The sequence below is a fragment of the Dipodomys ordii genome, unplaced genomic scaffold (genome assembly GCF_000151885.1).
Source record: "Dipodomys ordii isolate 6190 unplaced genomic scaffold, Dord_2.0 Scaffold68, whole genome shotgun sequence".
Taxonomy (NCBI): Eukaryota; Metazoa; Chordata; class Mammalia; order Rodentia; family Heteromyidae; genus Dipodomys; species Dipodomys ordii.
The window spans coordinates 4,388,600-4,400,856 of NW_012267284.1; the positions used below are offsets into that span (position 1 = coordinate 4,388,600).

The 12,257-nt window shown below is 52.7% G+C and overlaps 1 protein-coding gene across 2 annotated transcripts in view; it reads right to left on the reverse strand.

The window, feature by feature from the left end:
• The window catches only part of Radil (Ras association and DIL domains), a 38,194-nt gene extending 32,372 nt beyond the window's left edge, over positions 1-5,822 (reverse strand). For both annotated transcript variants that reach the window (XM_013023464.1, XM_013023463.1), the window contains exon 1: positions 5,288-5,822. In XM_013023464.1, coding sequence (XP_012878918.1) covers positions 5,288-5,822 — 535 coding nt within the window. The remainder of the gene's footprint in view (positions 1-5,287) is intronic.
• Positions 5,823-12,257: the final 6,435 nt, after the last annotated feature.

The window sequence follows — 12,257 nt, forward strand, 5'->3', positions numbered from 1 at the left end:
CTTCCGGCTTTTTTCTTATGTGGTGCTGAGGAATTGAACCCAGGGCCTCATGCATGCAAGGCAAGCGCTCTACCACTGAGCTACCTTCCCAGCCCTGGGATAAAGATATCTTTTTTCTCCATGTAATTCAAGCAAACTGTTCCCGTGTCATTTACAAAATCTTTTCTCCAGGATTTGTGGTGGTGTTTGTTTCTATTCTGTGCCCTGGTCTCAACTTGTTTGTTCCTGCCTTTAAACTCACATGTTTTCAATTTCCATGGCTTTATAAATGCTGTCTCATGTTTTTGCCTGGGCTGGCTTCAAACAAGACCCTCCGGCCTCTACCTCCTGAGTAGCTGGATTACAGGCGTGCACCACCACCCCTGGTCTCATGCTTGCCTTCTTGTGAGGAAGACATCCCAAAGCAAATGAGAAGGCCTTACTCCCAGGAAGGAAGCTATGTCACCATCAGAACAGGCCTGATGGCCACAGTGGGCACCCAATGTTGAGGCACTGGTTTGGAGGACAAACAGACTCATCTTAACTGAGTCCAGCGGCTCCCAACCCAGGGCAGGCCTGCCTCCCAGGGGACATGTGGCAAATGTCCAGAGATCTATGTGGGTGTGCAGGAAAAGGGGCAGGAGAGCAGATGCTGGTCTGTGCCCTGCAATACACAGGTTGCCTCCCACAGCAAGGTGTCAAGAGGGGTGGGGGAGGGTGGGGAAGAGATTGCTCTCCATGTACTCCAGGTGGAAGAAAGGAGACAAAGTAGACAGAAAGACCTCCAGAAGCTTTGTACTGGCGGCCTGCACAAACATTTCTTCTCCCTCACCCTTCCCAAGCTGCTGACAAAACCCACATGGCCTGGCTGTCACCTTCCCCACAATCCACATAAGTGATTGTCATCTTTATCTTGGTGACAGGACCCAGGCCCTCTCCAAATGGCACAAGCCTGAAGTCCCCACCCCTGGGAAACTAGGGAGCGATAGACAGTGCTCCAAGCCCCAGTGCATCCCAGAACAGAGACTGCATTTTCATAGGCTGGAAATCAGGAACACAGCAGCCATGAAAAGCCGAGAAAACAAGGCACTCATATGCCCTCAGCACTGTGGATGTGCCCCAGTGACCCAGAGGATTCATGGGAATGGGAGGCACTCTTATTTCCATACCCTCAGAAGCTCCTGCAGCCTCCTCTACCCTGGGTTTGCTGGGGACCCCAGTGACTTGGCAGAAGCTGTGCCTGCTGTGTCCTGGGAGCCTCTGAGGGGCACTGAACTGCTCCTAGCCGCACAAGCTCTGACACTGCTTCAGCTGCAAAGCACCAACTCCTAATCCAGGAATGCAAAGGACCAGCTGATAACATCTCTGTGACAAGGGCCTGATACTGATTCCCAGGAAAGCAGGCAGAGCCCAAATGAGGACCAACCCCAAATGAGGACAGCTCCCCAAGATGAGGAGGTGCACCCTGAAGTGACAGGAGTCACCTCATGGGGACCTGATAGCTCCTCCCAAGCGATGACAGATAACAGGAAACAACTTCTCTGAACCCTACAGAACCCAAACTGAGATAAGGACCAACCAGGCCTCACTGAGACCTGTGACATTCCTTTCCCAGTGCCAGAGCAGCACATGGTGCACAGGGCTATCCTGTGTGGACAGGCAGGCACCTGCAAGCCCCACTAGCACCCCAGGAGGCTCAAGACAGACAGGCTTCCCTGCCAGAGGGTGTAGTAAAGCAGAGAAGTCTCACAAGCTGCTGTCTTTCTCCACAGTCACCCAGCTGCTACAATGAACAACTCCTTGCGTCTTGTCACCTCCCCATAACCACTTGGGGTCTCTGCCTTTAGCTGTTCCTAAAGCAGGACAGAAGAGACACTGGGTGCTCAGCCACAAGGTTCAGGGCACAGCCAAAATCCCTTCCAATCCTGCAAGCCACAGAAAGCTGCATCAGGTCCTTTGCTAGGGACAGCTGCGTATCAGATTCTGTGTGTCTGGGAGTACGTTCTAGGTCTGTGCATGCATACATAAGTCAAAAGATCTCAAGCAGAGGTCTGGGCTCCAAAGTGAGTGCTGCCTCACCATCAGATTCCTCTGGGGCCAGCGTCTGCCGGCATTGTCGGCCCCTGGGCTGCCCTGCCCCTCTCCTCCATACTTCCCCTGGCCTAGCCCCCTACCCAGCCTGTACGTGTGCCTAAGGACAGGCAGCATGGACGTGCTGTGACAGCCAGCCTTGCTCAGTCCCTGCAGCCCTCACTGCTGGCAAAGCCACAGGCACAGCCAGCAGACACAGGGGTGTCCAGTCCACACCTGGAGAAGAATGGCAGCCAGGAAGGTCATCCTTGGTGCCAGGCCTGCCTGGGCAGGTAACATGACCCGTTCCATCCCAATAAGTGGGTCAGCTGGGCTGACAGCTCAATAGCCTCTTTATTGGATAGGTTTGAAAGCTACTAAGTTCAAGAGGCCATGAGCCATGGAACTTGTTCTTGCCACGCTTGATGCGAACCAGCAGCCTCCCCCAGGCCCATGAACTTGCACCAACCTGCGGCCACCCCATGTGGACACAGTCAGCTACCCAAGGATCCACGCTGTGCAGGTGACACAGCACAGAGACCTTGGAATGGGCTGGGTTCAGGGGACAGCCCTGTCCAGCCTGCTCTTTGCTGTCACTGAGCTCAAGGACTGACATGCTACCCCACACATCAAGGGTCTTTACCTCCGTGCAGATTGCTGTCCCACCCAGCTGACTCTTCCCTTTTGGATCTCCCTGACCTCATTGAGGGTGTTCAAAATGAGGCGTTGTCTAGATCCTTACAAGCAGGGTCAGGCCAAAACTAAGCTCCCATAAGCAGTGACTTCATGGGCAAAGGAGGTGGGGGGTCCCTATGCAAGCAGGAATTAGGGTGTTTGTCTGATGAGGAGGCTTTTTACTGTTACCCTGTGCCAGCAATTCTAGTCAATGCCAAACTGAGCACCAGTGGCTCACTCCTGTGAGCCTAGCTACTCAGGAAGCTGAGATCTGAGGATCCTGGTATGAAAGCAGCCTGGACAAGAAAGTCTGTGAGGTTCTTATCTCCAATTAACCAGCAAAAAAATAAAAGTAGAGCTGTGGCTCAAGCAGCAGAATGCCAACAGTAAACAAAAAAGCTACAGGACAGTACCGATACAAAAAATAACACATAAATTAAAAAGAAAAACAATGCCAGTAACAACAGCCTCCTCCCCATTAGAAGGACAAGTCCCTGCCCACCCCACCCCAATACCAGTGCACCACTGCCTGTTATAATAATGAGAACATGAGGCCAAGTATGTAATAATATTAGACCAGTTGTGGTCTCAACTACTTGGGAAATGTGAGAGGATCAAGACTTGCCCTAGTCAGCCAAAATTAGCCCAAGATGCTATCTGGAAAATAAATTAAAGGCAAAAAGCGGTGGAGCACTTACAGAGCAAACACAAAATCCTGAGTTCAATCCCAGTGCCATCAAAGAAAAAATTAGACACTGTAATTGCCACTTGCTGAGCCCCAAGGTCAGCACCACAGCGCAGGTGCGTCACCAATCCCCTTGCGACTCTGTAGACCACCCCCATTCTCCAGATACAGAAATGGAGGTCAAAAGAGGTGACATGATTTCCCCAAAGTAACAGTGCTGCAGGTCCCCCAGGACACAGGGGTCAAGCCCAAGACCCAAGCCTCAGCCACTGTGCTGCCGTGGCTCTCTTAAACATGGACACCATGATATAATGGACTGGCATGGAGGCTGAGCTGGAGGAACTGAACTGTCACAGCACCCTAAGGATGCACACAGGGCGCCAGCAAGAATGGGGCCTTTTCTACTGCAAAATGCCAAGAAACCAAGTGCTGGGTTGTGCAGGCTGTTAGCATTATTTTGACTCTGGTGACAGATGCCAATTCCACTTTCTCATACAAAACAATGTGTACAATAGGGAGTGAAGAAAATGACAAACGTGACACCAAAAATTTAAAAATACTTTGGCATGTTAGATAGGAAGGTGGTTCAAGTCTATCATTCTACCTACTTGGGAGGCAGAGATGGGGGTGGGGGGGAATCACAATTTAAGGCCAGCCCAGGCATGAAAGATTGAGAAACTCCATCTCAACCAACTGCTGGGCATGATGGCACATGCCTGCCATCCCCAGTGACATGTGGATGCACAAGTAGGAGGATCACAACCCAGACAGTCCTGGGCATAAAGTGAGACTTTTATTTTGAAAATAATGCCAAAAGGATCTGGAGGTTAGGCTCCAGTGGCACAGCACCTGCTTAGGAAGCACAAGGCCCTGAGTACAGAAATATTACTAATAAACTAATATTTTTATGGCACATCTGTATTAAAATAACCAAGTTTGTTGGCGGTACAGGGTATGCACGTGCTAGGCAATCCTTTATCTCTTGAGCTACATTCCTTAATTTTTTTTTTTTTTGGGTCCGGTCGTGGGCCTGAACTCTGGTTCTGGGCGCTGTCCCTCAGCTCTTCAGCTCAGGCTAGCGCTCTACCACTTGAGCCACAGCACCACTTCCGGCTTTTTTCCTTTTTGCTTATGTGGTGCTGGGGAACTGAACCCAGGGCCTCAGGCATGCAAGGCACGCGCTCTACCACTGAGCCACCTTCCCAGCCCCCATTCCTTAATTTTTTGAGACAGGGTCTCAGCAACTCTGCCAAGGCTGGCCTTGATCTCACAATCACCCTGCCTCCACTTCCTGAATAGCTGGGATTACAGATGTGGACCACCAGGCCCAACCAATAGCCAACTTCTTTCTACCAACTGAATACCAACAGACACAAAGCAGCAGGCCACCAAGGGCTGTCGAGACCTCAAGGCCAAGGCAAGCTAAGTAGCTAGTTCCTGTACCAGCTGCCTGTGCGCCCCCCACCTCAAGAGCTGCCTCTGGCTGCTTTAGTTATCACTGTCCCACTGCACACTGGGGTGCAGCCACTCACCATTGGCCACCTGGTGATGCCATGTGGATTTATGAAGAATTCCTCCACTGTCATTCATCTGACCACTTCTAAGGCCCATACCACATCTAGATAAGACTCTGTGACACAGAGTCCCAGGGCTACCAGGCACAAAGACTGGCTGCCCAAAAACTCTAGGAAAGGCCATTAGGAGCCACTGCAGTGTACCACCTGGTGCCCTGTCCCAGACCAGGAGGTCTCAGAGGAAATGTTCAAAGGCTCACACAGCAGCTCCACTGGCCCCAGAGCAACCCTGCCTTCGCCTGTACCTGTTCCTGTACCATACCTACCTCTGCTCCAAATCCCCAAGCCCCCCAGCCTTCCTCACCTGCTGTGGTGGTGTCCACATCCTTGGCTGTGAGTGCTTCCACGTCGGATCTTTTTCTTAGCTCAAACCTCCGAGACAAACCTTCTCGGGGTTTCCATAACTCCTGGATCAGGAGGGGCTTCTCGTTGTCCCCAAATACCCGGAAGCACTGGGCTTGCCACCTCTGTCCAGAGTCCCCAGGCTGGCCCACCACATCACACAGCACATACTGGCTGGCATGCTCGGGGTCCAGCGAGTAGCGTTCGAGGGCCTCCTTCACCAGCTCCTGGGCACTGGAGGTACCGGTAGCAAGAACACTCTTGTAATGAGTACCTGAGCACACACTGTCACCAAACACCTTCAAGACCCCAGGGGCTGAGAGCTGGGTGGAGAGTTCTGCTGGGTCATCGCTGGCACCCAGGCTACAGAAGGTGGCATCCAGGTCCCTGTACTTGTAGCTCAGAGTACGGGACAGCATGCTTGACAGCAGCTGGCCCTGCCGCTTCAGCTTGCTCTTGGTGGGAGGAGACATGATGAAGTGAGTCCCATAAAACATGGTGGGCAGGTCTTCATGGATGATGTCCAAAGGCTTCAGCCAAAAGGTGTGGAAATGCCAGGGCCTGGGAGAACAAAGTGAGTGAGATCTGTCAGCACCAAATGTCACAAGCATCAGTGCAAATGAGGCTGGGGGGCAGTGGTAACACCTATAATTCCAGCTTTTTAGGAGGCAGAGATCAGGAGGACTGAGGTTGAGGCCAGCCCCAGCAAAAAGTTCGAGACCCCATCTCAATCAACAAGCCAGGCAGGATGCTACCCTTGTGATCCTAGCTACACAGGAGGCCATAAGTAAGATCTTGGTTCACCCCAGGGAAAAATATGAGACCTCCCCCATCTAAGAAATAACCTGAAACTAAAGAGTCATGGAATGTTGCTCTAAGAGTAGAGCACTTTCCTAGCAAGCACAAGGCCCTGACTCCATCCAGCAGACATCCAGGCCAGACCCCAACAAAACTTCTAAGCAGAAGACAGGACTGGAGCCTACGGGCCCAAGTGAAACAGGTCTGATGGGCTGAAGCGTGCTTCTGGGAAAACCATTACTAAGAAGCAGGCTGAGGTCTCTGAAGGTAAGCCACTCCACCTAGGACTCCAAATTCTGGGAAGCACTGGGCCCCAGCACAGGAAGAGTGGCAGCCAGCTGAATGTGGGAAGGCTCGTGCACAATCTCAACAAGAGTGGCTCTGGTCCAAGGCCAAGCCCACCATCCAGCAAAAGCACAGCAGAGAAACATGCTGAACAACCTGGAGGGCAAAGTCTGGCCTCTGTGGACTCGATTTCTCCTACACCACAGTATGGAACCCTGTCACACACAGAGGAGCCAGGGAGATGGCCAATCTGCTGGCACAAAAAGAGTGGCAAGAAAGCAGACTCCCACAATCAGGCAGAAAAGCTGGGTCCTCATAGGAGGACACTACCCTGGGATGCATGTGGCTTAGCAGGTCCACAGCAGACACAATGGGCTCTTCCAGAAGGGGGGAGGCATGCCTGGAATGTGTGTATTCCACCCACCGCAACCAGCAGCAGCCAGACCCAGAGAGCAGGGAGGACTCCGAGAAGCCAGTATCCTAAGCTACAGACTCTTAATCCTAATGCACTGGGTGCCCCATGGGTTTACAGGGAGCATTATCAGTCTCCGTCACAATCCAGGCCAGACAGGAGGGCAGAGAGAAAGGAGGGGACTCTACAGGCTTTGCTAGGAGACATACAAACTGTGAAAAACTAGGCACACGTCTCCTGGTGACCGCACCCCACTTCTGTGTTCATGTCCCAACACAGACCAGTGAGCCAGGCAAGAAGTCATTTCTAGAAGGCTCAGGAAAGAGTAGCTTAGGACCCAGTGCATGGCACTTGTCACTGTGACTGTGGCCAGCCAGCCTATATAGGTCCCTAGCCTTGGAAACTGGGTACTGAGGGCAGAGCATTTAGAGGACCCCCTCCAAAGACCTCAGGAAGCCAACACAGGTTGCCATTGTGAACCAGGGCTCTACCACTGTCCAAACTGCAGGCGAGTTCTGTAACACTCACACTGCCACCTGGGCATGAATGAAGCAACAAAGCAGACCACCATTCAGCTGGCCAGATCACTGGCCTGCTGACCTCCAGGCATTCTGGAGGCCTGTGCCCTTTTAAACACTTCTAATAGCTGCAGACACCGAGGCCTCAGTACCCAACGCACCAGGCTCCAAACACTCTTGGGAGTGACGCACATATTAACATTGTGATGTGTGTTCTCACAGTGAAAATGTTCAAGTTATGTGAGAGATCCATGAAGGAAAGCCAGAGCTAGCTCTGGGTGATCCCAGCTGCTTGGGGGGTAGAGAAAGGATGATCAGGAGTTTCAGGCCAACCCAGGCAAAGTTAGTGTGACAAAATACAAAAGGTCTGGGGTATGACTCAAGTGGTAGAGCACTTGCCTATTCAAATGCAAAGTCCTGCATTCAGTCCCCAGTACTTAAAAACAAGCAAACAAAGAATGTTTGGAAACAAAGGATTCAAGCAGCCTGCAGCTTCTCAAAATCAGCCACAATCCTGCTCAAGAAATTCCCCACCTGCATGTCCCAATGTCCCCTGTTGGCATCAAGACCAATGTACATCCTCAGACCACCAGGTCTCTGAAGCTCAGTGGATCTCCCTGCCAGAGGGTCCCCCAATCTAGACTAAAGTGGGCAAACACCTCGACCACTAGAAGCCTTGGCCTCTGAAGATGGTGTCTAAGTTTCAGGAGTAAACACCAGTCCTTGAGTAAACACCAGTGTTTAAAGGTCCAGATCCAATAGGGAAGTGACTAGCATCTTGTACTTGGGGGTAAACGCAGTTGGGAAATTGTCACTTCCATATTTCTGCTTTAATTTGAAAAAAAGAAAAGAAATGGGAGCCAGGCACCAGTGGCTCATGTCATGCCTGTGTTCCTAGCTACTCAGGAGGCTGAGATCTGAGAACTGAGGTTCAAAGCCAGCCTGAGCAGGAAAAATCTGTGAGACTTTTATCTCTAATTAACCACCAAAAAGCTGAAATGGAGCTGTGGCTTGAGTTGTAGAGCACTAGCCTTGAGCAAAAATGTCCAGGGACAGCACCCAGGACCTGAATTCAAATCCCTGGACTGACAAATACGAGAAAGAAAAATGGAAAACTGCAAGTATGCCCAGTGCTAGGTCCCCTGAGCAACCCCTGCCCCAGCTTGAGCTTCAAGTGCACCTCTCCTTTTTTGCAGCAGCTTCTTGGGCCAGAGTCTAAGACAGAGTTGGGAAAATCTTAAAAAGTAGAAAGACCATGTAAGCTGGGAGAGGGTGACTCATAGCTCTGCAATACATCCTTAAGTCCAACCAGTCCCTGCTAACCCTGAGCCTTATCCATTTTTTGGGGGGGGGTAGGTTCAGAAAACTCTTTTCCCCAGACCACACATGCCATTTCCCTTCCCCTAATGAAGTGCAGAATTCAGCCTGTTTGTCCAAATGGGACAGGAGTGCAGGAAAAAATCTTACAGAGTGGAGCATGCCCTGGGTAACCAGATCTGTTTTTTTCTGGAAGTGTGACCTGCCTTTGCCTTCACTGCCCAATTCTCACCTCGGTCACACAAACACTTGGGGACAGCTCAGGGCCCTGAGAGCTAGGATGCATGCTTTCAGCCAATGTCTCATTTCTGATGGAAAAACAAGCTTAAGTCACAGCAGCAGGACAGTGAGGTCAGTGCCGGCTGACATGGGTGGAGGGACATCTTTCGGTTCCAACAGGACAATGTGGAACCCATTATCATTCCAGCAGGAGGGAAGAGGAAGAGTAAACTGTGCACACAGAGCCTTGTCCCCCAACTTCCATGTACCCTATCTGTACAGCTCCAGTCTGAGGGAGGCTTGTCATGTGAACCCCATTCCATCAGGTCTCATTTTCCCGGAGTTGCTCTCTTGGGAAGGCACTGCCTCCTCCACAGTGGGATTAAGAACTGCCTCCTCCCTGGAATGCATTATTAGGTGCCGAGACACTAGTAATCAAATTCTTTTTGGCAATTCAGATTAGCCAAACACTTGACAGGCGACAGGAGCCGGGGCGGGCAGGTCTGCAGCCCGCCAGGCCCCACCCCTGGGTCCCCAGGGACCGAGGCTAGTCCTTTCCCCGGAGGAGGGGTGAGAGGGGGGGACAGGAGCTCCAGCTCAGCATCTGTCTCCTCAGACGCCACCCTTGATGGGGGGGGGGAGGTGGGAGGGCTGGAAGTGCTACAGAAATAGCTGGGAAACAAGGTCCGTCCCAGGCACCCGGGTGTGGGAACCATGCGTGCAGGGGGACGGGGCGTGGGAGGGAGGGTGCGGGACCCCACGCAGCGCCCCTTCTAGGCACTCCGGGGGGGGAGGGTGGGTAACCCAGGGCCGGGAGTCAGTCCCCTGGGGGGCCGGAAGTCATCCCGTCCCCCTGGGGGGCCGGGAGTTCCTCGGAGCCGAGCGGGGCTCTCCCGGAGGAAGCGGTGGGCCAGGCCACACGCGCCAGCCCGCCTAGGGGTTGCCGCCCCCCCCATGCCCCCGCCTCAGCGCTCGCCGGTTGCCATGGTAACCGCGCAAGCCGGCTTTCCCTCGCTCCCCCTCCCCCTCCCGCGCCCCAATTCGCCGCGGGAAAGATGCACCCGTGCGCCTCGCCCACCCCAAGCGCGCGCCCGGCCGCTCCTTCAGCCTCGGGCTTCCGCGCCCCCCAGGACCCGACGGTCTCCAAGTAGCACAACCCGGACGACCCTCGCCTCCTCCGTCCTTCCTCACGCGCCCCGCACTCACCTCCAGCACAGCCCGCTGCCGCTGCCGCCGCGTCCCCGCGAGGCTCCCACGGCCGCCGTTAACCGGAGCCGGTGCCCGCGACCAGCGCGTGCCGCGGCGCCTCCTGCCGGCCGCGCAACGGGCAAGGCGGGGCCTCTGAGGGGGAGGAGCCGGGAGAGGGCGTGGCCTGGGGGCGTGGCTTCTGGGTGGGACTTGAGAGGAAAGGGTGCGAGGAGAGCCGGCAGCGGGGATCCCGACGTTCGATAGGCAGACACAAGTCTCTAGGGGCGGAGCTTCACATGAAGGGGCGGGGCTAGCCGACCAGGAAAGATGGGTTGTGCGCTGGCGCCCCCAACCGGGTACGGAGATGGGCTCGAGGGGGCGGGGCTTCTAGGAGAGGACGGGCTGGTTTCAGACAGCCCAAGGGGCGGAGCCTCGGTGGGAGGGGCGGGGTCTGTGCTGGACTGCGCCAGATGGGGGTGGTCCGCGTTCTTGCCTCCACATTCTTGCACTCAGAACCATGGCTGCAAGTTTCCTTTTCCCATCCAGTTTTATTACTTTTTGTGCCAGTACTGGGGCTCAAACTCAGGGCCTGTGCGCTATCCTTCAGTTTTTCCTCTTAATGCTGATGCTCTACCACTTGAAGCACAGTTCCACTTCCTTTCCTGCCAGGGCTGGCTTTGAACCATGATCCTCAGATCTCAGCTTCCTGAATAGCAAGGATTACAGGTATGAGCCACCCAGTGCCCCGCTTAATAGGATATATTTTATGGTAATGGCCCCACATTCAAGGTGATGAGATATTTATGGACTATCTATATGCCAGACTGTATATAGTTCATCTTGGTGGAAACTCACATCCACTCTTGTGAGGCACACGTTTTTTTTTTTTCAGATGAGGAGACAGAGGCTCAGAGTGATCAAGCTGTCTGATAAAATAATACTGGTGTGGGGCTGGGAGGGTGGCTCAGTGGTAGAGTGCTTGCCTTGCATGCATGAGGCCCTGGGTTCCATTCCTCAGCACCACATAAGCAGAAAAAGCCAGAAGTGGAGCTGTGGCTCAAGTGGTAGAGTGCTAACCTTGAGCTGAAGAGCTGAGGGACAGCGCTCAGGCCCAGAGTTCAGGCCCCATGACCAAGAAAAAAAGAAAGAAAGAATACAGGCGTGAACCTTTACAGCACATGCATACACACCAACCTTGCACTGGGAGGCAGGAACCATGCAGATTCCTCTGAACAAAGTAAAATGATCAGGACCAGCAGGCCATCCTACAAGGCTTCCCCTCTCTGACCCAGGCTCATCTCTCCCTCCCTGCACCGCTCTTCAAGCAAGTGTTGACAAGCTGCAGCCTGGGAAAGGTGACATGTGACTTTTGGAGAATGATTGGAGAGCTGTGACTTCAATCAATAGATTCATCCCCAACAGATTCACAATCTGCAGGGAGGTGGAGGAATTAGGAAGTGGGGGCCAAGTTGTAGAGAGTGGGTCACTGGGCTGCTGTAAACAAAGTTTACACATAGCTGTGTCCATATGTGTGTCTATTGCCTGTGACTGATTGCATGGAACTAAGAGACTTTACAGCCCCTAAGCCTAAAACATTTATCAGCATTGTAGCCAATATCCCAGAGTGATCTAAGAGAGAACCAGGAAACACCTGCTGGTCTCCCTCTACTAATGTTGGTTTTTGTGTTCCTTTTTTAAAAAAATTATTTATTTGGCAGTACTGGAGTTTGAATTCAGTGCCTCTTGCTTGCTAAGCTGGTGCTACTATTACTTGGGCCACACTTCTGGCCCAGCTGGAACAAAAACGTGTTAATTGGTTATAGAATCTCAGGGTTTTTTCTGTCCAGGCTGGCTTTGAATCTTAATCTTCCAGGTTTTAGCCACCTAAATAGCTAGGATTACAGGTGTGAGTTTTCTCACATTTCTGAAGCCCAGAGTTGGAGACCTAGTTTCCTCTGTGGCTTCTCCTTAACATTCAGGTGGTCACCTTCTCCTATGTGTCTCCTTCTGGTGGCTTTCTGATTTCCAGTCCCCTCCCCCCTCTCATTATTGGGGCTTGAACTCAGGGCTTTGAGCTTTCTAGGCTGGTGTTCTACCACTGGAGCCACACTTCCATCCCTGATTTTGTTGGTTATTTTATTTATTTATTTATTTTGTCGGTTGTGGGGCTTGAACTCTGGGCCTGGGCACTGTCC